Genomic DNA, 25,684 nt, shown 5'->3' on the forward strand with positions numbered 1-25,684 from the left:
ATCATGGCTTGGGTTTCTATCTTTTCTTCACTGGACATGTGCTGCTGCAGGCCCAAAATCAAAAATGTCCCCTACTACTTGGCCTTTTCAGCTTTCTTTTTGCACTGCCCTTTCCCCAGTGCTTGTACTCCTGGTGTAAGAGGTAAGACAGTGCCGTGTACGTGTATGGGGGAGCACAGGGCAGTGGTGAGTGGTATGAACAACAACCAGCCCAGCACAGTCCTTGCCAAACCCTGGCCATGTCTCCTGCCAGCATCCCTGGTGAGGAAAGATATGAGGGATGACAAAGGAATGGGTTTTGTTGATTTTTGTGGCAGCTCCTCCAGTGTAGGAAGAAGAATAAGAGGGAAGGATGGGACAAAGCATGTTTAATGGCAAGCTGAAATCCCTGAAATCCTCTTTGCCAGCTGTGCACATCAGCTGGTCAGCCTGGGTGGAATGGGCTGGTGAATATTGACACAGCCAAGGGGCAGGTGTGGTCCTTGCAGGTCTGGTCCTCGTGCTCTCCAGCTGCATCCCGGCTGCGTGTTTGGGTTGGACCTGGGTGTTTGCTCTGCCTCTGTGCTCTCTGTCTTTCTCTGTAAGCAAACCCAGCTGCACAGGCGGGGAGGGAGCCATGGGGAGCCATCAGCCCCTCTGTCTGATAAGTGAGGGGAGCAGGATGGTGCGGATGCGAGATGTGAGACTTTGTACTGCTGTGCAGACATGGCCGATGTTCTCAGAGGCTGAGCAGCTCTCGGTGATTTTAAAGAAAGCTAGAACAGGCTGAAACACAAGACAATCAGCAGAAAGATTTCCATACAGGCTTCAGTGTGTGATGGCACAGGTTTGCAGATGCCACTGAAATCCTCTCCTGTGGACCAGAGAGAATAAAGGGAAGAAACGCTTCAGCTTGTACATACTGAGAAAAGAAAGAGGCAGGTAAAACACAGAGCTGGGAAAACAAAGAAAAGCAAACGAATGTATTTCTACTTTCATCCTCTAGGAGAAAATCACTCCACAAGATCAGCTGAACAGACACTTGACGCGACCGCCACCGGATTATAAAGATCAAAGAAGGAACGTGGTCAATATGCAACAAGCAAACCAATATCCTGGTAAGTGCCCATCTGCTAAACGAAACTCTTTCCTTCCTTTCACTTGCAGGACCATCCAGAAGAGCTGAGCATGTGCTGATAACAGGGGGTTGATTCTCTAGGTATCAGTGCAGTGAGTGCTGGCTGCTGCTCCCATGCTGTTTGCCTTACTGACCCCACCACTGAGATGGATGGGCTGGAGAAGCAGCTGGTGGGTCAGCGGGGCTGACACTGCACCTCTCAGGCACAGGGAAGGAGAGGGTGGTGCTCATCCCTGTAGCACTGCCTGGGGCTGATGTGCACCCAGACACTTGATATAGAGGTGTCTTTGTGAATGTGCAGCCTCGCTCCACCCAGATGTTTCATGTGCATGGTACATCTTGCTTCAGAGTAAGATGAGGAACGTGCCTCCCTTCAAATAGTAGATCACATACAGCACGAGGACCCTTATATTGATGTTTCAGTATTTCCTGTGTCACCACCACAGGCAACCAGTGACCATCTGAACTTTTGATTCATTTTTTTAATATGCCATGGTGTGGCCTCAGTGCTGCTCTACAAGCAGCATTTCAACAGGCCAGTCAACCAGTAGGGTGAAAGCCCCTGCTTTCAGCCACAACTGCCCAGGGCAGAAAACTCCTAGCAACTCAGGACAGGGCTTTAGTTTCACCTCCTCAGCTCCTTGGAGAGCCTACATTGGGAGCACAGGACTGCCTGCTTGGCTTTTCATGCTGCTCACCTTGCTGGTTAGCTACAGGCTGCTCAGAGTGCAAAGGAAGAGTAAGGAAAAAATTCTGGAAAAAGAGAGCAGGTCTTGGGAATGCAGCAGATGGGATCAGAGGATGTTCTTTATCCTGCAAAGTGTCTGTGCATTTAAATATAAAGGGATCCTTTGCCTTCTAGTGTTATTTGTATACAACACACTGAGGGGAAAAAAGAGGTTTTGGTTTGTTTGTTTTTCTGTAACTGTTGGCTGTGCAAATTCTGCAGGGATCTGAGCAATTCCTTCCTACCTGTCCTTTGTAGCAGAACGTTTTCACCTTGTTTTGTTTTCAGTGGGTTCCCAAGTGCAGCTGGCTCCCATGCCACCCCCGCCCAAGCTGCAGGCCACAGCACCAACAGCCCATGTATATGTGGAAGGGCTGGGCTGCTCAGGCCACATTCAGTGCCTGCTGTCTGCACATCCCAGCAGTGACAAGCTTGCTGCAGTCTGGAAAGAGTTGCTTTCTGACAGGTCTGGGTGTTTCCCATCTCAGTAAACTTGCACAAGCATCACTGATGCCAGGGTAACAACCCACGGTGAGGACAATGCCACAGGGGATAGCGAGCCCCGTTTGCTGGCTTCATACCTCCAGTGCTATTAAACCAAATGCCTTGACAACACTGGCAGTTTTCTGGGGAATCCTGTGATTTGACGTGTTGTTTAAAAGCTCATTCCTGGAATCAGATGATTAACTGAGATTCTTGGCTCTTGCTTAAAAAACAATACAGAGAGAAAATGGAAATAACTGCAGCCACATCTGTTAAAGGCTCCAACATAAGTAGATCTCCATTGTTATGTTGCTTTCCTTCTTCTAAATCTGATGGACTCTTTGCCAGCCTCATGGTATTTGGAGTCGCATCTCCTGGGTTTGTGACATGTGGGATTGGCAGCTCTTGCCCATTCAAATCTCAACTCCCCACTGAGTATGCCCAGGCAGGAGAGCAGCTTTTTGGGCGAGCCTGGGAGAAAGGGCTGTGCTGGGAGCTCGCAGCAGAGCTACCAGACAGAGTGATTAGGAAACTCTTGCATAAGGGAGGAACAGCAGGGAATCTGTTCCCTTTTTCTGGGAATAGCTTTGCTCAGGTCGGGGAAGAAGAAAAACAAAGTTAACTAAAATACCGGAGGGGCCTGGAGACACATGGTTAAGCATTTTAGTCCTCTGTGCTTTTCCCTGTAGTGCCGGGTGACAGCAATAACCCCCCGTGATGCTAGCAGGTGGATCGGACAGTGAAGGAGTTTTGCAGAATCGCCACAGCCCGGGGTGTCCAGCTGCTGTACACAGCACTGCTGGGGAAGAAACGTCTTCCCATCTGGAAGAAATCAGGACGGAAAGTATTTGTGTTAAAAATAAAAAGGATAAAAATAGGAATACAAAGAAAGAGGAAACTTCATCTTTTGCACAACATGTACAACCCGTGTCCCAGCCACTCGTGCCCTTTAAAGTGCGTGGCATTTGCACCAGGAGTGCGATGCCGGCTCCTGGGGCTGCCCCATGGCTGGGAGGGGCACCCCGAGAGGGCTTCATCCCAGCGGCAAGTGAAGTGACCCCTCAGACGTGTTGCAGCTGTTTCAGTTCAGCTGCAGGGAGAGGACTGGATCTCCCCAGACACTGTTCCAGATCTTTGGGAACACCACTGTTTTCTGTGCCACTCCTCCACCTCACTACCAGCCTGAGGCAGCAAAGGATGAGGGCACCGATCCCTATCACCCCTACAAAGAAGTGTGACAGCATTTCAAAGAAACAGAGCAATGTACAACCAACCAACAAAGCCAAAGATGAGGCTAATTGTGAGGTTAGCTGCTTAGCACTGATTTTCTCCATTTCCAGAGCTCAGTTCAGTCATCAGGTGGCTCCCCAGCAGCAGCCTAGGACCCAGGGGAGAATCCGATGGTGGGTTCCTCAGGGCAAATCCTGTCCCAGGGGCTGAGCAGCTCTGGGGTTGTATTTGGATTTTAGATCAGCAGGGACAATCTCAGTAGGTTATTTATAAATAAGTAGCTCCTGCCTGGAGCCACCTTCTGAGCCTGCCTTGAGGTGAGCCTGCCTAAGGTGAGCTTCTCAGTTTAGGTACCTATGTTTATATTGACTTGGATTAAGTAACTGTGGTTGTGAAGTCACACTCAGTGTTAATATTGAATTGGGAGCAAATTATTTTCAAGTAGTTAAGGAAACAAGGAACCTTTTGCTTCTATTACTAAACAGAAATAGCATACATATAAAAATAATGCAAAAACGGCAGAAATATATGATAATTTTTTCTTCAGTTCCAGTCTGAGGGAACTGAACATCATTATGGTGAAATTTCAACAGGAACAGTATATTAAACAGCTGTTACTAAACATAGACTTTTTAAATATGCATGTACATGATTTGTGTTCAAGAGTTTTGAAAGAGCTGGCTGAGAGGTTCTCCAAATTCTTAATGTCACTTTCTATTTAGTCTTGAAACTCCAACGAAGAAAGCTAAAGCCACAACAAAAAATAAAAGAGTAAGTAGGTAATTGATACTGTAATGACCTAATGCAGAGCTCAGCAAAAATACTTGGGAGCTAATATAGCCCATATAATAAAGGATTTAGGAAGGGAATATAATTGATGTCAGGCCTTGTGGATTTATGTAAAAGACATCTTTTCAAAGTAGCATGTTTTTTTTTGTTGTTGTTGTTGTTTTTTAATGAAGGCAAAACTTTGAATGATGAAGGTAATAGTTGTTTGGGTAGTGTGCTTTAAGCATCTGACTTGGTACTGTGTATTTTGATTAAAAAACAAAAACAAAAACAAAAACAAACAGAATGATACAAAATTAACATGGCACATAAGGAAATGGCTGGTAGGTCTCCAAATATCACTGCAAACAGGCTGTGTGATTACAGCCAAAAGGGCAGTCTGAGGTCATGCTGAACAAGAAAAAATGAGCTTACTTTACATCCATGTTGGAGTTGTGCAAGAGCCATTAAATACTGTGGGTAGCTGTGATGTACAGCCTTGAAATCAAATGCTGAAAACTGGCAAGTTCTGAAAAGAGCTAAGAATGAGTGAAGGACTGAGAAACATGACACACATTGAGACTGATGTATCTGGAGAATGCTGCAGACAGCCACAGTCTTTAAGCACCTGCACAGTAAGAAGGGTTTGGTGATGGGCTGAGTGATAAAAATAATCAAACAGACTAATAGGTAATTAGATTGGATGATGAAGTTGAAGTTAGTCAAATTCAGCCTGGGTTTGTGGTATAAGGAGAACTAAGGCAGTGTCCCACAAAATTGCAACTATCTGCTGTATAGAAAATAGCAAAGCTCCAGCTCTGTATGTACTTAAACCTCCTCCGTCCCTCCTCTGGAAGAGGCTCATGGAATTACTGAAATGTGAAGACAACTTGGTGGCAAGCCCCATTTGTCAGCTTTTCCCACACTTTGGGAACCAGCTCAGCATTTAGCTCATACAGAACCACGTAGCAAAGAATTCCTCAGATGACCCACATGTTGTGTGAAGAATTATCTCCTTTTGTTTGCCTTGAATTTGACTTCTAGCAGCATTTCTTGTAGGATTTTGTGGTCAAGAGGGCCAGCGGCATCCTGGCTTGTACTAGGAATAGTGTAGCCAGCAGGACAAGGATGTGATCGTCCCCCTGTATCCTGCTCTGTTGAGGCCACACCTTGAGTACTGTGCTCAGTTTTGAGCCCCTCACTACAAGAAGGACATCGAGGCCCTGGAGCGTGTCCAGAGCAGGGCTACGAAGCTGGTGAAGGGCCTGGAGCACAAGTCCTGTGAGGAGCTGAGGGAACTGGGGGTGTTTGGTCTGGGGAAGAGGAGGCTCAGGGCAGACCTCATTGCTCTCTGCAGGTACCTGAAAGGAAGCTGTGGGGAGCTGGGGGTCGGCCTCTTCTCATAGGTAACCAGTGATAGGACTAGAGGGAATGGCCTCCAAGTTGCACCAGGGGAGGTTCAGGTTGGAAATGAGGAGACATTTCTTCTCAGAAAGAGCAGTCAGGCATTGGGACGGGTTGCCCAGGGAGGTGGTGGAGTCACCGTCCCTGGGGGTGTTCAAGGAAAGGTTGGACGTGGTGCTTGGGGACATGGTTTGGTGGGTGACATTGGTGGTAGGAGGATGGTTGGACCAGATGATCTTGAAGGTCTCTTCCAACCTTAATGATTCTGTGATTCTAAAGGAATTTAAGCTGTGAAGCAGGTGGTCGTGTGGAGAGGGGGATTCTCCAAAGTGACATCTAGATCTACATCTACATCTACATCTAGAAAATGTTTGGTCTTCTTCAACCAGACCGTGAGGCCTGGGATTAATTCAGACCCTTGAAGTGCATAAGCAATCTGCCAAGATTGCACAAATGACTTACTGCAGCCTTAAAATAGACACTACATAGCTGCACATTTGCCACAGAAGTGAGCTTGTGTTGCGGTTTGGTAGCTGTAGAGAAAGGAAACCTCTCTTCTTGTGTTTTGCTGGTAGAGGAAGATCCTCCACTGGGCAGCACTGGCCACAAAGCATAGATAAGTGGTACTGCTGACTCATAGTTCCAGCTTGCTGATGCACAAAATATGATGTTTATGTGCAGAAAATACTTCAGAGCAAGGTATCTTGTTCAAGACATTCTGAATTTTTAACCTGTAGGGTTAAATGGGGAACAGACCATGGGGAATGACACCATGCATCAATGCACTGTTTGTTTTAACACTTTTGTTTTCTTCTTTCCAGGTGGCTCACCAGCTGTGAGCATGAGCTCCAGCATGTCCTTATCAAACCCAATTTCAACACATAGCATCATGCCCCAGAACTCCAGCCTCATGTCCACCCCTGCTGGGACCCGGATGCCTTCTGTCCCTGCCGCTCGGAGTATGGGCTGCTACGGGAACCTTCCCTGCAACCAACCGAGCGCATACAATGTGACTTCAGGAATGAACCAAATGCAGCCACACAGAAACCAAAATCAAGTCCTGCCCAGTCAGAACAACCCCCTGATGTCTCGACAGCAAACCATGACGCAGGGGAACAACGTAGCTACTTTTGGGACTGGGTCGGTGGTCAACTCGCAGCAAGCGAGACCCAGTTTGAACCACGGAGCCACGGGTATCCCCGTGCAGAGACCGGCCAACGTGATGATCACCGCTACCGCCACTGCTCAGAACTGGGCCCCGCAAGAAGCTGCTGTGAAGCAGCAGGACACGATGAAACCCGCGGGGGTCCGTTTCCCCACGGGCACTCCGTACCCCAACCAGTCTTTGCAACGCAACATGGGCAACCCCCATTTTCCTCAGCGTGCTTTGGCACCTCCTAATCAGTTAACAGCGGGAGTCCAAATGAGGCCTCCCCTAAACCAAATGCACCAGACTCTAAATGGACAATCAGCTGGTTCACTACGAGGCCTAAGCATAAGACCTAACCAGCTCAGAGGACAGACTGTGCCTACCCTGAATCAGCCAGGAACAAGCATGACACCGCCGTCATCTCTGCCGTCTACCAGTTTCACGTCTACCAACCAAAACTCTCGGGCTTACCAAGGAGGTGACCACGGTAATGACCTAGCGTTTGACTTTCTGAACCAGCAGGGTGACAGTATAGGGCCTGCGCTCAACAGTGACTCAGACTTTATAGATTCTTTACTGAAAACGGAACCTGGTAACGATGACTGGATGAAAGAAATCAACCTTGATGAAATTTTGGGGAACCACTCGTAAGTGACAGTACCGAGGGTGAAACCGATGAAGAAGCAGTAAGGACATTAGCTTTTTCTTTAGATGCCAACAATCTGCTTTATTAATTTACACTCCAGTAACTGGGCTGTCCTTTAAAATACCACATAGGGCGATTGCCCTGGTTGAAGAGTTGCTCAAGAAACCACACTGATGTCTCCCCCGATCAAACGATAATGTAAGTGATATTCACGCCTGCCACAAAGGAGTGAGAACACGTGAAGGGTCTGTTCCCCGTGCTGGTGCCCAGTGCATGGCAAACACATCAGCTCATCTTGTGGGTGCTGTGTGGCAAAATGTGTTTAGCTTCCCACAAGCGTAAGCCCCAGACAGTGGTATGGGCTGTGAGACATCATTTCTGTGGGTGCAAGTAACAGCCCAAGTGGTCCAGAGCTCTTCAGTCACTGTCTTCACAGCCCTTAACTGCCCTGGGACTCCTCAGCCGTGACAGGATCAGGCCCCGTGTAAATCTCATTGCGTTGCAAAAAACTGTTTACTTCTACGTAGTACAAACCCACATTTGTGTTTCCAATTATTTTGTTTTAAACCCTCTGTGTTTTGTACCACACGAAAGGGTAAGTGGTCCTGTCCAAGAAGAGAAGGAAGCCGATCGTGTGACAGACATCAGTGCGTAACTCGGTGTGCTCTAGTTTTTGTTGTCTGCCTTTCTCCAGCACTTGCAGCCAGTACCAGAGGAGGCTGCCCTCCTGTCAGCAGCACAACCACACGGGGCATTGAGGGAAAAATGAGAAGAACGATGCCAAAGCTCAGAAGCCTTGCTTTGCCACCTTGCCCTACCCCAGGAATACTAGTGACTTAATGGACAAATTAAACGAGAAAGGTGCTTGTGATTTGACCCTCAGAGGCTACTTTCCCGGTCCAGCTTAGAGGAGGGCAAATACACACTGCTAAGCCACAGCAGCTATCCTCATTTTCATCTTAACCCATGGCATGTGTCAGGTAGCTCAGCCCAGTCCTCTTCTATAAAAAAGGCTCATCCCTGCAGAAATGCCAGTCCTGCTGTCTGGGGAGAGGCTCACATTTTGATTGCACAGCATTTTGGCTCCATCCCACTTTCCGTAGCTCTTCTTTTCCATATGGGGGGAGTTGAAAGAGGTCCACCAGTGGCCCAGGTCACCACAGTCTCCTTGAGCACAGCATGCGTGTGACACCCCTCACACACGTGTGACACATCAGCTGTAACCACCGGGGTTACTTGTGGTATCCACTCAGCCTCGTCCATGCTTGTAAATGAAACTGTTTGGGTGATATATTTCTGTCAGTCATCTGTTCTGGGTTTTGGGATGGCCCAGCTAGCGTTGCCTTGAGCGATTTCTATGTGTCACTAGGGAGTTAACCTGGGCCATGGAGAGTTTGCAGCCACTTTGCCTTGGAAGCTAACAGAGCAGAGTAGTAAGGATATGGGTTGTTCCACACCACTTGGCCTCACTGCTAGACAATATTCCTGACTGTGTTAGATTTTCTTCTACAGGCTTGTTAGCAAGGACATCAGAAGGAGGTCCTATGTCACTATAATACAGCTCCACCGTGAGTCTGACAGGAGAATTTGTAGATGGGAACAAATCTTGCAATCCAAATGAAAATGCAGTTCTTTAAAATGATGTGGTGAGACGTGTTTCACAGCCTCCTCTGGATTAGCTAAAACTAGATGTGGCAAAGGAAGACAATGCCTACGTTCACATGCCGCAGCGCCAAGAGGCACCGCTCTGCCCCATGCAAGTGCTTTATTCGTCCTTGTTAGTGGCAGAGGGATGAGAAGGCTATCTGACAGTAGCCTCTGCACTTAACTGACCTAGTTCTCAAGAGAGGTTTTAATAAGGCTTTTCGAGTCGTTTCGCTTTGCCATTTCACGTGGGCACAATTTTTTTGTGATGCTTCAAGAAGCACAGTCACACGCACAAGTACCAGCACCTCTGGGAAAGGTGTAACATGGGCATTTAGTTAGACTTACCAGTTGAGGTGGGCTGGTCCACGATGCTGCTCATTCCCAGACACATTGTTCACAAGAAGGATGAGAAACCATGCTGAAGAGTCCCTTCTGCCCCAGCTAGTGATGGTTGCACAACCCTGCATTGCACAATGGCTCAGCTGCCCAGAAAGCTGCCTTTTCTCCCCAGTTTTCACTGGGGCATGTGCAGCCCCTTTGATACGCCAGTACAAATTTTTCCAAGTCTTTAAGCAGCTTTTCAGCTCAGGCCACTGGTGACCCACCTCAGTTTGGGATGATACAGATGCAGTCTAACAAATGAGTTCTCTATAAATTTGAGCAAAACTAGGCTTGAAATAATAGCTACAGGAGTTTAACGTGGAAGGAAGATCAGCTCATCTGCCTTGTGCACAGGCATACCACCCATGAGCTGTGACTGCTGAATTTCTTGTACGAACAGACAACTGCGATGCTACTAAGGCTGAGGTTGACTTATTCTCATCATGAGCACTGAGCACGGTAGGCTGGTAATGTCAGCTACTCTCACATGCCATCGAGAAAACCACCACTGGTTTCTCTACTAAGACCAGATTTTTTTCCAGATCCTCAAATTATGTAAAATAAATTGTTCAGACGAGGTCCCAAGCCTTCAAGCTGTCGTCCAGTGCTGGATTCAATGCTGAGCTTTGTCCTGTTGGCCTTACCCTACAGTGGAGAAGGCACTGGGCTGTCAGGGCCATGCCCAGGGTCACAATGTCATTCTGTCTTACTAAATTTAACAAGGTAGAGGCCATTTGCAGTCCTATAAAGATGCCTGATACATTTCAAACGTGAGCTTTTGAAAGACACTTGGAACCAAAACTTGAATCTGGTATCATTTCTTCAGAACACCCGTGTCTGAACAGAGTTAGCGTCCTTGTTTCTCTTTCTTTGCAATGGCTAAGTGCACTACCCTTATAGTCTATTTTTCATCATCAACCGGGCACTCTTCGCAGTATTGGGTTGTAAATATAAAGAATTATTTGTTTTGTAAACTTTTGTAAAAAAAACAAAAACGAAAACAAAAACAAAAAGTAATAATATTTTGGTAGGAATAATAAAATCATATTATTTGGGTTATATTTATACATATGTGAAATAAATATACTATCAAAAGTTGTATTTTATACAAAAAGTCAATGGTTACCTTTTGTATTCTATATACAAAGTTTTGTATGATACGATTGTTTATTTTTATCTGCAGACTTCAACTTTGGATTTTGGGGGAGGGCAGAATGGGATCATGGTTAAATAGCTGGGCCTGACCCCAAGCTCACTGAAACCAATGGAGTCTTTCCATTGCCTTCACGGGGCTTTGAATCAAGCCTTTAAATCAACTTCAGATATATTTGAAATCTGAAGCTCTCTGGAAACCTCAACATGAAAACATTCCAGGTTTCAAATTTTTTTCCCTGAAAAAGGCTTTTATTATTATTATTGTTGATGTTGTTGTTGTAACTCTCGGGAGGCAGGTGGGACCTATGTAATGTCATGTCCTTGTTGCATGTATGTCTGCTTTATATTTTCCCCATATTATAAACCAGTGTTCGCTATACAGACTGAAAAGAGAAGTTGCTGTACAGAAATGTTTGTGTTTATGCATTTTTACATGTGGCTGTATATACCTCCTAGTACTATGCAGTGACACTTATTTGACTCCATTTATTTTTCACCTAAACATGAATAGTATGTTTTTCAGTAGCTATCAAAACTCTGCCAAGTAAATCAATCAAAATTATCCCAAGTGTCTCTTTTCTTAATGTGAATTTTAAAATTAATGTCTGTTTAGTCAACTGCTCGTTCGCCTGGGTAAATTAAAATTACAGTGCTATTTTAGGAGGGGGTGAGGAAAATGTGCATCTGGCAGCTTCTGGGAGTTCTCCCTGCCTCTTAGCAAGAGAGCTGGGATTTTTTTCTACTGCCTGGAGCCCTGGTTTCCTTACCAGCACGGGTTAACAAACAACACATGGGTGTTTTTGCTCCTGGAGTATCTGTTGGTGTAGTCTTGCAGCACAGTCTTGCATATATGCTCCGAAAACCCTGCAGTAGGAACGAGCTTGCAAGTATCTATCGACCCAGACCATTCACGTGTGACATGATCCAACATTTTAGTTGCTCTCTTCAAGCTGTTTACCGAGGATGTGAAACCTAGCTTGTGCATCACCTGAGACACACTGCAAAACAGCCCCAAGGAAGGGATTTCTCATCCCTCCAAAGGCTTTCCTCACTAACTGGGCTCCATGTCCAAGCGGCTGAAGGTGAGGCAGGAGGCTGCTGGGGTGGGATGCTGGCATTTCCCCTGCGCCCTGTCCCGCATCTCCTGTGGCTCTCTCCTTGCTTCAACAGCTCCAGTGCAGGTGGCAGACAGTGAGCAGGGAGCCTGGGCTTGCACCCAGAGTGGAAAATAGGGCACGGTCCTGCTCATCCAAGAGCAACCTGAAACGGGTCGGGAGACATGCCCTAAAGGTGCCTCTTGGTCTACCCCAGCTGTAAAGGCAGCCAGACAACTACTTCAGACACCTACCCTGGAGCCACATCTGCTTGGATGAAGCCTCCCTGGAGAAAGTACCAGTGGCAGGACAGACGGAGGGCAGCAGCCTCCTATTTACATGGCTTGTTGCAGGCTGGTTCCTGCCAGCACGCTGGGGATGCTCACAGGGAGGAGAGCACCTGTACCTTGTCCCTTGTGCCCTGCTCTGAATGAGGACAGGGATGGTGGTGTAGGGGAGCAGGGCTGCTCAGGCAGGGCTGCTGCTTGGCTGAAAAAGCTATTTCTACATTACTAAGCTAAAAAACAGCCAGGGGGCCATCACAAGCCCTGGAGCACGGTTATCTGTGCAACCAGCCTCTGAGGGTCCCCAGCAGTGCCAAGGTGCAATGACCCAAGCAGGTCCCACGTCCACCAGCAGGAACCATTCCCCCTGTGGATGCAGCCTCCCTCCTCTGAGAGATAAGAGGCTGTGATAGCAGGGCCACGAGACACCCTGTGCTGTGTAGTCTCAATGCTAGGGAATGTCCCCAGACGTATTTTGTGAGCCTGGGGAGACATGGCCATGTGGAGGGGCTGGGGGACAGGGACGGCAGTGAACATTTCCCCTGCCTGGCCATTTACACGACAGCGGGAACCATACCAGCTCTGGGTGTTGATGTTCTCATCACTGTCACGTAGTTCCAAGGCTGGATTCGCTTCTTCCTCATCCCCAGGTCCAGCAGTGGCAGAGCCCGGCGGGGGCTCCGGGAGCTGCGTGGCTCGTGGCCGAGCAGCTCCGCTGGCGTGCGACTGCAGCCCTCGCTCCCCAGACGTGGCGTGCATTCCTCTGCATGGCTTGAGACAACAAACATGCACTATCTGCGTGTTTTGGAGGGCTGCCTGCAATGTTTTTCCTCTGGCTGACTGGTCTGCCTTGTTCTGCGGACACAGTAACTCTTTTATTCTACGTGCCCGTGAGCATTAGGAAAATCCTGTGGTACTGCTCAGCTTTTGGGTGAAATGCTGAGCGTAGGGGCATCTGCGAAGCTCGTGCTAAAGTTAGCAAAATCTGTCCCTCAGTATCAATTTGACTTGAAGGAAAAGGTTCCTGGTGATAGCAAAGGTCAATGAACATCACGTAAGGGCAGTTATGTTGGTGTGACATGATGAGAATAAAACCAGGGAACCCGTTCAAACTGCCTTTTGTGCTGACCTGGTCTCTAAGTACAACAGGGAAGTTCAACTCCAAATGCAAAGCTACTCCAGCAGCTAATCTGCTAAATTAGTGCCCGAAGAACCCTAAGATCAGGGTATGGGCTGACTGAGAAGTCCTTATCAGGAATTATCACACAGAATCACAGAATTTCTAGGTTGGAAGAGACCTCAAGACCATCGAGTCCAACCTCTGACCTAACACTAACAGTCCCCACTAAACCATATCCCTAAGCTCTACATCTAAACGTCTTTTGAAGACTTCCAGGGATGGTGACTCCACCACCTCCCTGGGCAGCCTGTTCCAGTGCCTAACAACCCTTTCAGTAAAGAAGTTCTTCCTAACATCTAACCTAAAACTCCCCTGGCGCAACTTTAGCCCATTCCCCCTCGTCCTGTCACCAGGCACATGGGAGAACAGGCCAACCCCCACCTCACTACAGCCTCTAAGGTATCTGTAGAGAGTGATAAGGTCGCCCCTGTTTTTTTTTTTTTTTTTTTTTTTTTTTTAAATAATGATACATAGTTTACAATTCTCAAAAACAAAGCTTGAAAGAATGTAATACCGTCATCTTAAAATATGGTGGGATGTTTTAAAGGACTGATATCCAGCTAAGACATTTCCACTTTTATGCTAATGGTCCAAGAGTGCTTTTGTATCACCAAGAAATGTAAAAAAATTTAAAAACGAATGATAGTCCTCACAGCTGTTAAGTATTCTCAGGGTCATTGAGGTGTCAGACTACCACGCTTGCAGTACTGGATGTATAAAAGTGTGAACAACACAGCAGGAGACTTGCTGTAAATCAGGAACTAGATTAGATGCCCGTTAGAGTGAGTATTGGTACACCAGTCATTTGATGCACGTTACCTTTTATTCTGGATTAAGTTTATCCCTTCCTTTATGACCCACTCCTTTATCTACATCTGTGGGCTATTTGCATCCATTTGCTCTCACTGTGGTACGCTGGTATTGTTATTGTTATTCACCATTAACCTTCCAGTTTAATTAGAGATCAGGGAAACAGCTGGGGTCCTCCTTGTAATCATCAGGAATAGTGAAGATGGATTCATCAAATTTATCGTAACGGAACTCCTGAAAAGTCACAGTGGCTGTGATGGTGGGAAATACAGAAATATCTAATTTTACAGGAAAGCCTGGTGGAAGCTTCATTTGAACAAATTCTCTAAGTTTGTTAAAGTGCTTGAAGGGTGCAATTACTTCTAAAGCATTCAATAATGATTCAATTCCTAAGGAGAATTCCTGGCTCATAGCTATTGTGGCTTTAAAGGTCTTCTTGCTTTCTTTGCAGACCAGCTCTCTACCCAGATGAGGAGCCTTTCCATTTTCAGCAGATATGTACTCTTCCCATGTAATTGTATTGGGTGATGGTGGAGTTAGTGACTGCCGTCTGACAGGCTCAAAATTTTGTTCCATTAAGTTGCCACCTTTACTCAGGCTCTCCATGATAGCTTTATTTCGAAGAATATCCTCTTCACTGAGATGTTCTCTTCTTTTTCTTAATTCTAATACAAGTCCATTAACTAGGTAGAAATCTGCCGAAAAGTTTCCTACTCTTTCTGTTTTGTCTTCTCGAAAAAGCCATCCTGTTTGGGCACGCGTGAAGGTAATTGATTTGGTTGATAATGTTGCTGAGTAAATATCACTGCTCATCAGAATGTCAACCTCTTCCTCTGTTTCCATCTCCGATTCCTCGTGATGTATTCGCCGGTAAACTTTTTGTTCATTGTCTAAAACTACAAACGATTCAGAGGGTGCTGCATCACCATTAAAAATGAAGCTTAAATTCCCTCGTTGGCTGTTGCCGACAGAAGGAAGACCCAGACGCTCAATATGAGTGAACAGTGAACTTCAACTTTAATGGATAGCTCAGTCGCCTTTTATCTAGTTTGAACATAATCAACTCATACATATTGCAGAAACTAAGCTCAGGATTGGTTAACACTTCCCGGGCTTTTCCGTCTGGTCCTCCTTCTTTTGGCTACCTGTCCCACCTTAGGGACTTTCCCGATGGCCCAAGGGCATCGTGTCCTTGAGCCTGATGGGCTCTCAGCCAGCTGCGTACGTGCCAAGGCTCATGTGAGTTGAGTACGGTGCTTCACCAGCCCATTGTCTCCCAACTGCTCAACATTCACATGTCCTGCCTCACTTAACCATTCCTCCACAGTTGGCACTTCATGTCTGTAAGGTCTATGAGAGTTGTGTCCAGCCTGATATTTATACCTTGTTTGTGTATTTTACAAGCATCAGAAGGCAGAATTCGGGAAAGTAAAGGCACCGAACTTTGAAAATCCCAGTGAAGCTCTAGATAGAAGTCACCTAGCTCTTTCAGGGCTTTTAATAACCGAGGTCGCTTTTCTTCAACACTTTCCCTGAACTGCTGTTTAAGCTTCCTTAGGAGTGCTGTAATCATTTGTCTGTCTCCGTAGCTGATGGCTTCTGCAAGAGGGCTCCATCCCTGAGCATTCCCCACATTTACTGGAGCATTATGGGCTCATTGGCTCAGTGGGCACATTCTTTATGCCCCAACATCACAGCAAGATGCAGAGGAGCGTTGCCGTGGCTGTCCTTCTGGCCGATGTCCTGCGTGCGGATGAGGGCCGAGAGACGCCGCACGTCGCCCTTGAAGACGGATTCGTGCACCGGGAAGTGCGCGGGGCCCCTGCCCCCGCCGGGCGCCGCCGCGGCCGCCTCCTCATCGCCGGGCCCCAGCATCCCGCCGCCCGCCTTGCAGGGCCGGTGCTCGCGGCGCACCGAGCGCAGCTTCTCGCTGGTCACGGCCGGCCGGCGGGGAGCCGTTGGCAGCCGTTCGGAACCGCTCCCTCCTCCTCAGGCCCAGCCCGCAGCCGGCACCGCCCCTCAGGCCCGGCACCGCCCCGCCGGGGCCCCGCTCTCAACGGCCCGGTGCCGCCGCCATCTTGGCCGGCGCTTCTAATTAATAACTTTCTTCTAACGACTTCTAATTCTGGACTCCACCTCGTGCTTCCACCTTGCATAAGGAACAATACAGGCATCCTGGATGGGATTTGCCTGCAGACCTCTCTGATGCACACCTCTGCTAGTCTCTGGGTTTCTTTTTGCAGACAGTGGGGACTCATCTCGGTTTCTCCCCAGTGCGTGTATGAGAGCCTGCAGCGACAACTTCAGATGCAAACACCTCCACCCCCTCCTCATCTTGTGTCAGGGACAAAGAGTGTATGGAGTTTGGCTTGGTCTCTGCTCCAAAAAAAGGAAGGAGCTATTTCTTAACTCCTGTTATTCCTCTTTTTCACATGGTAGCTAAATCTCTTGGCAACTGAGAAGAGAGCAGAGATTTGTAGCCTGGTTTCCGAAGCCACGTTTCTTCATGTGCGGTTGTACATCTGCTGTGGCCACCAGTAGATTTTGTAACCTTTGAACAACTTTAACCATGCTTGATGGAGGAGTAAAAGTAATAACTTAGGACAAGCTTTGCGTTTAAACAGATGGAGCTGTGAAGGGTGTCCACATCAGCTTTTCCATTAAGGAAAGCTCTACATCTAAACGTCTTTTAAAGACCTCCAGGGATGGGGACTCCACCACTTCCCTGGGCAGCATGTTCCAATGTCGAAATTATTAATTATTAAATGTTCCAATTATCACATTATTGTGTGAGGATCTGGTTTGGAAAGCTCCTTCTCGCAGGAGTAGCCCATAGGGTTCGTTCCACGCGCTGATCTCATGACAAATGACTGGGCACACAAGGGAGTCAGGTCAGTGTATGAATATAATTCGTGTGTGAATGTAATTTCCATCATCCAAAAGCATCTTTCTCTAGGGAAGGCATATTTGAGCAAGTTGGCTGCATCTCTTTAACTTTATTTTAGAAGGAATTTGATACATTTTCCAAGAGCGTAGTTTTTAAGAAGAGAAATGTGTCCAAATGCACCTGGCATGTTATTCGGATCCATCAAACTCACCAGGAAATTTAAGGTAAATAGCGAGGAATGTCTAAGAACAAACCCATTGGCCCAAAACATCCCTTTACAAACCTGCACATGAACCTGGCCAAGGATGGTCTATTGCTTTTTTTGAGTTCCTTTTACTCAAAAGGACAATGATTTTTTTTTTTCCATGTTTCACCATATAATCTGCTAGCTTCTTACACACAGATACCAACAGATCATCATCCTTCTTGTAGAAAATGACCGGAGTGTTTCAAGAGGGTTACAAGGAGAGACTTAAATGCTGGAAAAGAAGCAAACAGTTAAAAAAAAAAAAAAAAAAAAAAAAAAGCCATCCCAGAGAACATTTCATTACTTTCTCAACATTGAATACTGTCTTCCTGCAAGTGACTAAAGCACACAAAACAGTACAAAACCCCAGAAATCTCCTTTTGTTATACCATTTTTAAAAGCCTCGACACTGGCCTATTTTGGTTTTCTTTTTCATTTTTCTTTTCAATTTTTTTTTTTTTTTTAATGAAACTGTGTCCTTTTAGCACACTTTGCTGTGCCCCTAAACCTCTTGCTATATCAGTCCCAGCTTGCAGTAAGCGAGGGCAAGGAATAAAGCCAAAACTCCCAATAGCCACCAGCCCCACAACACCGCATAGCCGTGCATCTGGACGGAAGATTAGCTGCAGAAATGCGACTTTATATGAAGCTAGCCAAGCTGTCGTCAGGTAGTGCCTAAAGACCTGGACTAAATGTCTTCCTTGGGTCCTCACGGGAAGGCAGTAAAACCATGGAAAACAAGCAGGAAGTTTTCATGTTGAGGAAGAAATGGAAAAGAATCAGTAAAGGCAGTTTTGTGGGGCTCAAGTCAATGAATACTCACAAATTCACAAATACATCACCCTCCAACCCTGTAGCACAGTTATTTGAACCCCTCTCTGCTCCCGTGTCATAAAAACACCGCAGGAGGCCTGAGAGACATTTGTCCCGATGGTCTTGCCTGCCCCATCAGTCTTCTTCTTGGGGGATGAAGTTAAGGAAATCTTCCATTTGAGCCCCTTTCCTGGAGAGAAGGGTTTTTATTCTCTGCTTGCCCTTTTGTGCTCAAGTTCCCAAGGCACGCTGGCTAATCGCTGCAATGATCAGAGGGCCATCGAGAGACCCCAAATCCAGCCCTGAGCTTGGCTAAGCTGACGTCTTTATTCGCTTCACGAGACCAAACCGGAGGAGTTTGTGTGCGGATTAGATATCTGCAATTCAATCCAGATGATCGCTTTCTTATGGAAAACCATCCCTCTGCGTGCCACCCAGAAAGACAGCCACCGTGGGACGGAGCATCCCGGGCTTCTGTTCTGCCCCAGCAGAGGCTGCAGGCTGTAAAGGCAGAGCTAGAAGAAGATGTACAGCTGGTAAAAGGGGCAGGCTTACAAACGTGCGAGCGCCATGTGCTTGTAAGGGTGTTTAAAGGATTAGGGGAGAATTAAATGTTTGTCTGTCTTTGTTGTTCAGCACAGCTTCAAAGCTGGGAGACATTACTAAAGGAGATGTTTCCCCTATTACAATACGGGAAGGGGACTCCCAAAAATAATAGCTGGAAAATGCAGGCGTGATCTAACAGATTTATACACAAATGCTGGATGATTCTGGTCAGATGGGGGAAGAACACACTGTTCAGCAGCATAAAATGGTGATATGCGTTAATAATTTAAAAACCAGTGAATAAATGAAACTTACTCACAAAGTGACACTTGCCGTGGCCAACCCTAGGAGCATCCTCTCGGGTAGGATGGGGTGGGCAGCTGGGGGTGGTCGCCAGCTCAGCTGCTGCTGATAAATCTGCCTCCTATCTGCAATCAGAGCTCTTAAATCCCAACACAGTGAGCAGGCGCCACCACTGCTTCCTCTGCAACCTTTTAGGAAAAAGAAGAGAAAAAATTAGACATGTTTCTCGGACAGAGACGTAGGTGGTGAGGCTTGCAGGTCAGCACCTGCTGTTAGGGGTTCAAGTAAATCCGTGCCTCAGCTTGCAAAGGGAGGGATGGGGAGTGTCTACAGGAGGACAGACATCCTTCTCAGATAGGTTATAACATCAAATCAGATTTTTACTGAACTGAGAAACTCACAGCTCCGGGAATAGGGCTAAAGAGGTCTTAAGACACCATGGCATGCTCCCGATCCTGAGCTGTTCTGCGTAGATTAGGTCACTTTGGGGACTTGGGATGAATCGTGGCACGCAGCCGACAGGAATTGCCCTCTGGACACCACGGCTCTGCCTGGGACAGCCCCGTGCTGCGGCTGCTCCTTGCGCTGGGCCTTGGTCTCCTCCACCATCATCTCAAAACACCAGGGCCAGTGCTTCCAAAAGCACATTTAGAAGGCAGACCGACGGCAGCTTTCTGCATGAGGGAACAGCTCTTCCAGCTGAATTTGGGGCTTTTGTGGATCCTTTTTCACTGCTCTTATTCTATTCTGTTATTCGTTACAGAAGGAGCAGAGCAAAGGTGGGAAGCTCGCTCATTATGTCTTTCCCCTCTCCTGCTTCAGCCTATCTTTCTGAAAGGTGTTACCACTAAAATGGTTATTTTGAACTGGTAGCAATTGATATTATCCTTGGGGAATAAAGGAAAATTCGCTGCAGCAGCAAATACTCATCCCGAGCAAAGGCAGGCCACGTTCCCTGAGCTGCCCATCACCTAGACGTGTCACTTGTGGCTTCACAGGCCCAACAGTGAAGAAAATACCTTTTTTTTCATCTTCAGTGCAACCATAGGATAAGTTGAAAATGTGTTAGGTTTTGTGTTTGGTTGAATCAGAGTGGGAATGTGCTCTATAGAATATTACCCAAGCATTTTTACAACAGGCGCTGAACTAGTGGATACTCAGGCAATTGAGCAAGATACTGATACAGCCAAAGGCTTTAAATCTTGCCCACGAAGAAATGCTTGAGTGGAACAAGGGCGTTTCTCTCTTCCTTCTTTTTCTTCCTAAACCTGAATGAACCTCTCGTACAGGGGACGCTGGCTCACCCCACATTAAGGTTACTCAGTGCTTTCCTTTTCAAAGGGTTCTCAGGAGCTTTTCTCTAGGAAGGGATCACACCTCTGCTTGTTGGAAGCAGCTATTTGATATCTGGTGTGGGCAATGCCCTCAGGGAAAGGAGTAGCTTCGCCCTGGGAAGTTCCCCTCTGCTTCAGCCGGGACGTTTAATGCTAAACCTCTGTTCTTTCACTTTTCTCAATTTCCTCACGCTGGAAAAAATTAAAAAAATAAAAAATCTGGCAACGTGCCCAAGTGACTGAAGCCTCTGAGGGAGCCATGAGGCACGCTGGCAGTTCATGCTGGGGCTCATTCTGGATTCCTGCTGGTTTCAGGCGCTGCCAACCCCACGAGCACCTCTGCTCTCTGCCGCTCGCTGCTTTTGTAGCAGTGCTGGCCAAAGCAAACGTGTCCCAGCCAAAGCATCAGACTCCGGGCTGTCTCTGCTCATGCACCATCAGAGCTCATCTATCAGCACGCTGAGGATGGGCTGAACCCGTTGGCACAGCAGCAACAGAAATTGCCTGCAGACACTGCCGAGGCACAGGAGCAACCGCAGCTGGCAGCCAGAGAGCTATGCTTTGTGTCACAGCCCAGCCACGGCACCCCGAGGCCCCACGGATGGACCGAGGGGAACAGGGCAGGGGCTGGAATTGCTAAGAAACATTGCCTCGGGCTTCTTTCTTCTCCCTCCGCAGTGGTGCCACCAGATCCAGCACCAGAACTGACTTCTCGTCCTTCCCTTCCCCATCGGGAGCTGCTCTCAGGGCTGGGAGGTGAGGGCATCGCCTCCCTCTCATCAGCTCCCCAACAGCAGCTCACGTCCCTCCCAGCCTCCCAGGCCCTGGGCATTCAAGGGCAGCAACGAGGACACTGGATTGCACTTTTCCTCCTCATCCTCTGAACCAAACAGATGCAGTGATAGTTTTCAAACATCCCAGACCCCAAACCCGCAGACATACATGGAGAAATGAGGTGTCAGGACCGTCAGTCTGTGAGCTACAGCACTGCACACCTGGGGCCACTCGCTGCAGAGGATGGTAAGGTGACTTATTACACCCACGTAGATAATTGATGCTTAGTTTTGGCCTTCAGAAATTACAGGAGCTTGTGTGTCAGTATTGCATTAGTGCCTTGCTCTTCATGGTACAAGCAGTTGCCATCCCGCTGCTGGAATAGGGCCAGAAATGGCGTATTTGGAGTCGCTTGTGAAACCTGAGTTCAGCCGATGCTTATGTGCAGCCCTTACAACCCATTTTAGTTACACAGCCCCGTTGTGCTTTTCTTCCTCTTGAACCTTCACTAAATCCAGAGCACAGATGGGGTGTCTGCATGGCACCCATTCAGGTTACATGGGGAAATTAAAGCCAAGCACTTCCCAACTTTTGGTACACGTGGCTTTGTAGCCTAAACGTTTCTTCCATGCTTTCACGTGTTGAATGCAACACAGATTTGACCACAGAACAAGTGGCAAGGTGGGCACACGCTGGCTGCTACCTAGCTCAGCCTTGTCTTTAGCTAATCAAACAACACACAGCAAGGACAATTAAGAACACCCTACGCTGGTCAGTGTTTCCTGTGCTAATAGGAACAGCCTGAGACTGCTTGTAGGCTCATTTCTATTTTGGGGGATACTCCAGACCAGCTGTTACTAAGGGTGGCCCACGAGGCAGGTATTTTCATGGCACAAAAGGATGGGTATGTCGTGCACATCTGGAGGCACAGGGGGGTCTGACAAGGCACAGCTCGGCGGCACTGTGCCAGAGGCTGGGCAGGGTGCAGGGACCTGGTGCAGCCCCATCCCTGGCTGGAAATGGAAATCAGCCCTTCCCCTTGCTGCACCCAGTGGCACAGCGTGCCCTCGCTACCTTCCTGAGGGTTTTCCACAGCTCACCCAGCGCAGAGAGGTTAGCAACACAGAGCAGATATTCCAACACCTCTCAAATACTTCACTTTTATTGCGCTCGCTGCTAAGCCTGCGGCTTGCCAGCCCTTTCATCACCAGAGCTGCACAGCCTATTGCTTCTAAAAGAAAGCCAGGCGACTGTACGAGCCTTCCATGTGGAAATCTGAGTCATCAAGGTAAATAAAAGGAATTAATTCCTACTTCATTTTAGATTCTAGATGCGTCCTTCTTGCTTTTAATATCATTTCCAGATCTTGCCATCATCGTTTCGCTGTTTTATTAAAACAATAACACAAACGCACATTTTCCTTAATAGGAAGAGAAACGTGAATGAGATAAAATCAAGAATTCTTAACCATTTCCCTAATTGTAGCTATTAAATACACCAGTTGTAGATTAAGATCTCACTCTGAGAAATCTGCGCACACACACACAGCCTAGAGACAGTACTACTTCAGATAACGCAGGCATAAAATTACCGGTATTTAAAATGAATGCCTGAAAATTGGTGTATCAGGATTATCAAATAGATTAAAGATTTGTGGTCCAAGAGGTACAGAGACTCTCGCCCTGCATATGAACACCTATTACTGTTAATCTTAATGAGAATGCTCTGTGCAGATGCTGTGATCTCCGAAAATCACTCTCCTAATGGTTGATAATGTTAAAAAAAATGTTGCCTAAACGTCCCTCTGTCCTGCCTGATCACCCTACCAGTTCTGGAAATGCACTTATTTCCAGCAGTGGTGGTTTAACAAGTGCCAGAGCTTTCAAATTTAACTCCTGTGAGTTATTCTTACTTAGCCTTTGCCAGACTGGAGACCATTACACAGATGGCAAGGAGCTGCTGAAGTGTTGCAGCCCAAACCTGTAGACAGCCAGACAGCTGCTGTGATGTATTTAGTCCTCCAGGAAGAAAGCTACAATACCACTTTATTCAAAGTGACATTAAAAATTGATCTCCTAAAACGACGCTGTGTTTCGCAGCGCGTGATGGAGGTCCCATCCCGAGAGCCCCCAGAAAGCAGCATGCAGCTGGTGAGCCAGCCTCCTGCGCCCCATAACGGGGTGTCTGCACCTCCAGGCTCCAGTCTGCGACAGCACCCAAGCACCTCCCTCGCCAGCCTGGGACTGGACTGCTGCTGCTTAGCCACAAGCAAACGCACGCTGCACTATGCTGCAATAAATCAGTGTCTGCAGATGCCATTAAAAATTAAAAGCATAAGGCAGTTAAAAGGCGGGTGAAGTGCCCGGCTCCAGGCAGCGGGCCGTACGCACCGAGCACACGTTGGAATGGGTCCTGACACAGCCATTAGCCCGCCTGATATGTGATGTCTCACTGCGAGCTGGTGGGGGGGGTGAGGGCGAGAAACCGCTCCCCAGGCAGAGCAGCAAGGGGGATAAATACTCAGCCTGTCAGCCTCTGGAAACGGGCAGCAAGGTATCGCATGCAGGAGTAGGCTCCTGCACAGATCTCCACACCTGGAGCACCCCGTACATGTGCACAGCTACATAAAAAAGGCATCAAGTGACAAAATAATAATAATAACAATAATATTATCAATAATAATAATAATGGTGGTGGTGATGATGATGTGTCAGAGGCCCACTGATCATCAGCTTCTGCTTCTGTCAGGCGCGTGGGCTGCAAGGCAGAAGCACGCTCTGGGTGCCATCACAATCCAGTAAGGAAGCACACCACGGGTGAGGCAGGGCAACCACTCCGGTCAGGATAACCTCAGGAACAGCGATCCCGGAGACATGGTGACAAACAAAGTGTGGCCATAAGCCCCTCTCGGTTTCGATGAGATTCCAGCTTTGACGGCGCAGGCACCGTGCATCAGCAGGGCCGAATCTGTGCATGTGCCCCATGACCAGCTTGTAACAGATGTTCTTGCAACCACAAGCAGCTCTAGCTCCAAATCACAGCCGCAGCATGTTGTTCTCCATCAGCCTCTCTCTGTGTGTGCCAAAGCTCTTGCTGTTTCTGACCTCACACTCTATCAGCTGATGGGGCTCGACAAAAGGAACACATGCCACCTCCAACGTGCTCTGGTGATCATACATCACCGTGGGATCCAGCCAGCGACAATCTGCCCTTCCCAAGGCACTGAGAATCTTTTATCAGCTGCCCACTGCCCTTAAGCTGTACATCAAGGAGACAAGGAACCGTAATAAATCTGAGAGCCATTTTAATGAATCAAAGGGAGAGACGAGGGTGTCTCTGGTTGTGTGGTTTTCAGAACAATTATGGGATTGAGTCATGCTCCAGATTTGTTGGACCCACTGATGTGGACTACTGGAGAAGAAGGCACAGTGTGTGAAGCTGCTACTGCCATGAATTATTTAGTGTTGGTTAACAGGGCACAGGCAGGGGTAGAGGAATGCATGAGTAGCATGGGGAAGATATGGGAGATCCACAGAGCTCCATCAGGGAGAGCAAGATTTGGACTGGATATGATTTTAACATTGGCGTTGGAGTGAAGGAGACAAGGGTACCATTTTCAAAAGGGATTAGGGCACCCGTCCCTTATTATTTACCAGGCTTTCAGATAACTGTGTTGGGTTGTGTGATGGGGAGGAGGGGGAGAGAAGGGAATGCCTGATGAGCTGTACCATGCAAGGGCAGGTTATGACAAAGATTGCAGTGGGAAATGCTTTCTTAGAATCGATTCAGCACATGGTCCTGCCTCACGATGCACCCTTTGACTAGTGCAGAAGCATGACTCCTCTGCTCCGGCACCCACTGCCCCGGCTACATTCAGTCAAGGAGTCACAGACCTTGGCCAAACATTCCCATAAGATCCCTATGAGCAGGGAGACAGAGACAGGTTGTGCCTGGATGCTGGGCAGCGTGACCGACCCTAGTTTTGGGGAGCGCTGTGCTCGTAGTGTGAGACACGAGGCCTGTGTGCTGAGCAGCAGCAAAGCCAGGGAGTTCCAGGCATGGGATATTTGTAACATCTGGCACATTCATCTATCTTATACCAGATGTATGCACCACACACACACAGCTAGAAAGGCCCTTGCTTAACAGGCACGCAGTTTAAATACAATGGACGCAAACTCTATCTCCCTTTCACACTTGAAGGACTGAGCCAAAAATTTTACTTCCTCTCACTTAATCATGTTTTACATGGTGCATAAAATTATCCCCTTTCCTCTGTATTCACTAGAGCCTTGGCAGCCTCTAAACACCTAAGAAAGAGGGGCTATATATTTTACACTTCTTTTGTGTTATAATCCAAAGTTAGAACCGAGTACAATTTCAAAACCTACCGGAGGATGTCTGCTCATCCTTTACTTGGGAAATATCTTCCACACCTTTGCTTGAAGAAACTTTCTTGTCAGTCTTCAAGGACATTATTTACTTCAGCTGTGTCAGTGACATGTCTTTAAAGACGAATACCGATAATTTTATTATTTATCCTTCACGTTAATTTTCCTCTACTGTTTCCCATGCTCAAATCACAAAATGATGGTGCATAAAAAAACAACTGATGATACGTGTAAAATAATGGTAATGAAAGGGATGTGGCAAGCAAAAGTAAGCTAACATACTGAAATGTGGTTATTTTGTGTCAGTTATAAA

The 25,684-nt window shown here is 47.4% G+C and overlaps 1 protein-coding gene and 1 pseudogene across 1 annotated transcript in view; one reads left to right on the forward strand and one right to left on the reverse strand.

Moving 5' to 3' along the window:
- Positions 1-11,270, forward strand: part of MAML2 (mastermind like transcriptional coactivator 2) — a 206,584-nt gene extending 195,314 nt beyond the window's left edge. The window contains exons 4-5 of the mRNA XM_027467739.3: positions 986-1,097; positions 6,551-11,270. Of these exons, the coding sequence (XP_027323540.3) occupies positions 986-1,097; positions 6,551-7,530 (1,092 nt within the window). The 3' untranslated portion in view covers positions 7,531-11,270. The remainder of the gene's footprint in view (positions 1-985; positions 1,098-6,550) is intronic.
- Positions 11,271-13,720: 2,450 nt separating this feature from the next.
- On the reverse strand, positions 13,721-25,456 carry LOC113844705 (ankyrin repeat domain-containing protein 13C pseudogene; annotated as a pseudogene).
- Between the last annotated feature and the right edge of the window lie 228 nt (positions 25,457-25,684).

This window comes from Anas platyrhynchos, chromosome 1 (genome assembly GCF_047663525.1).
Source record: "Anas platyrhynchos isolate ZD024472 breed Pekin duck chromosome 1, IASCAAS_PekinDuck_T2T, whole genome shotgun sequence".
Classification (NCBI taxonomy): domain Eukaryota; kingdom Metazoa; phylum Chordata; class Aves; order Anseriformes; family Anatidae; genus Anas; species Anas platyrhynchos.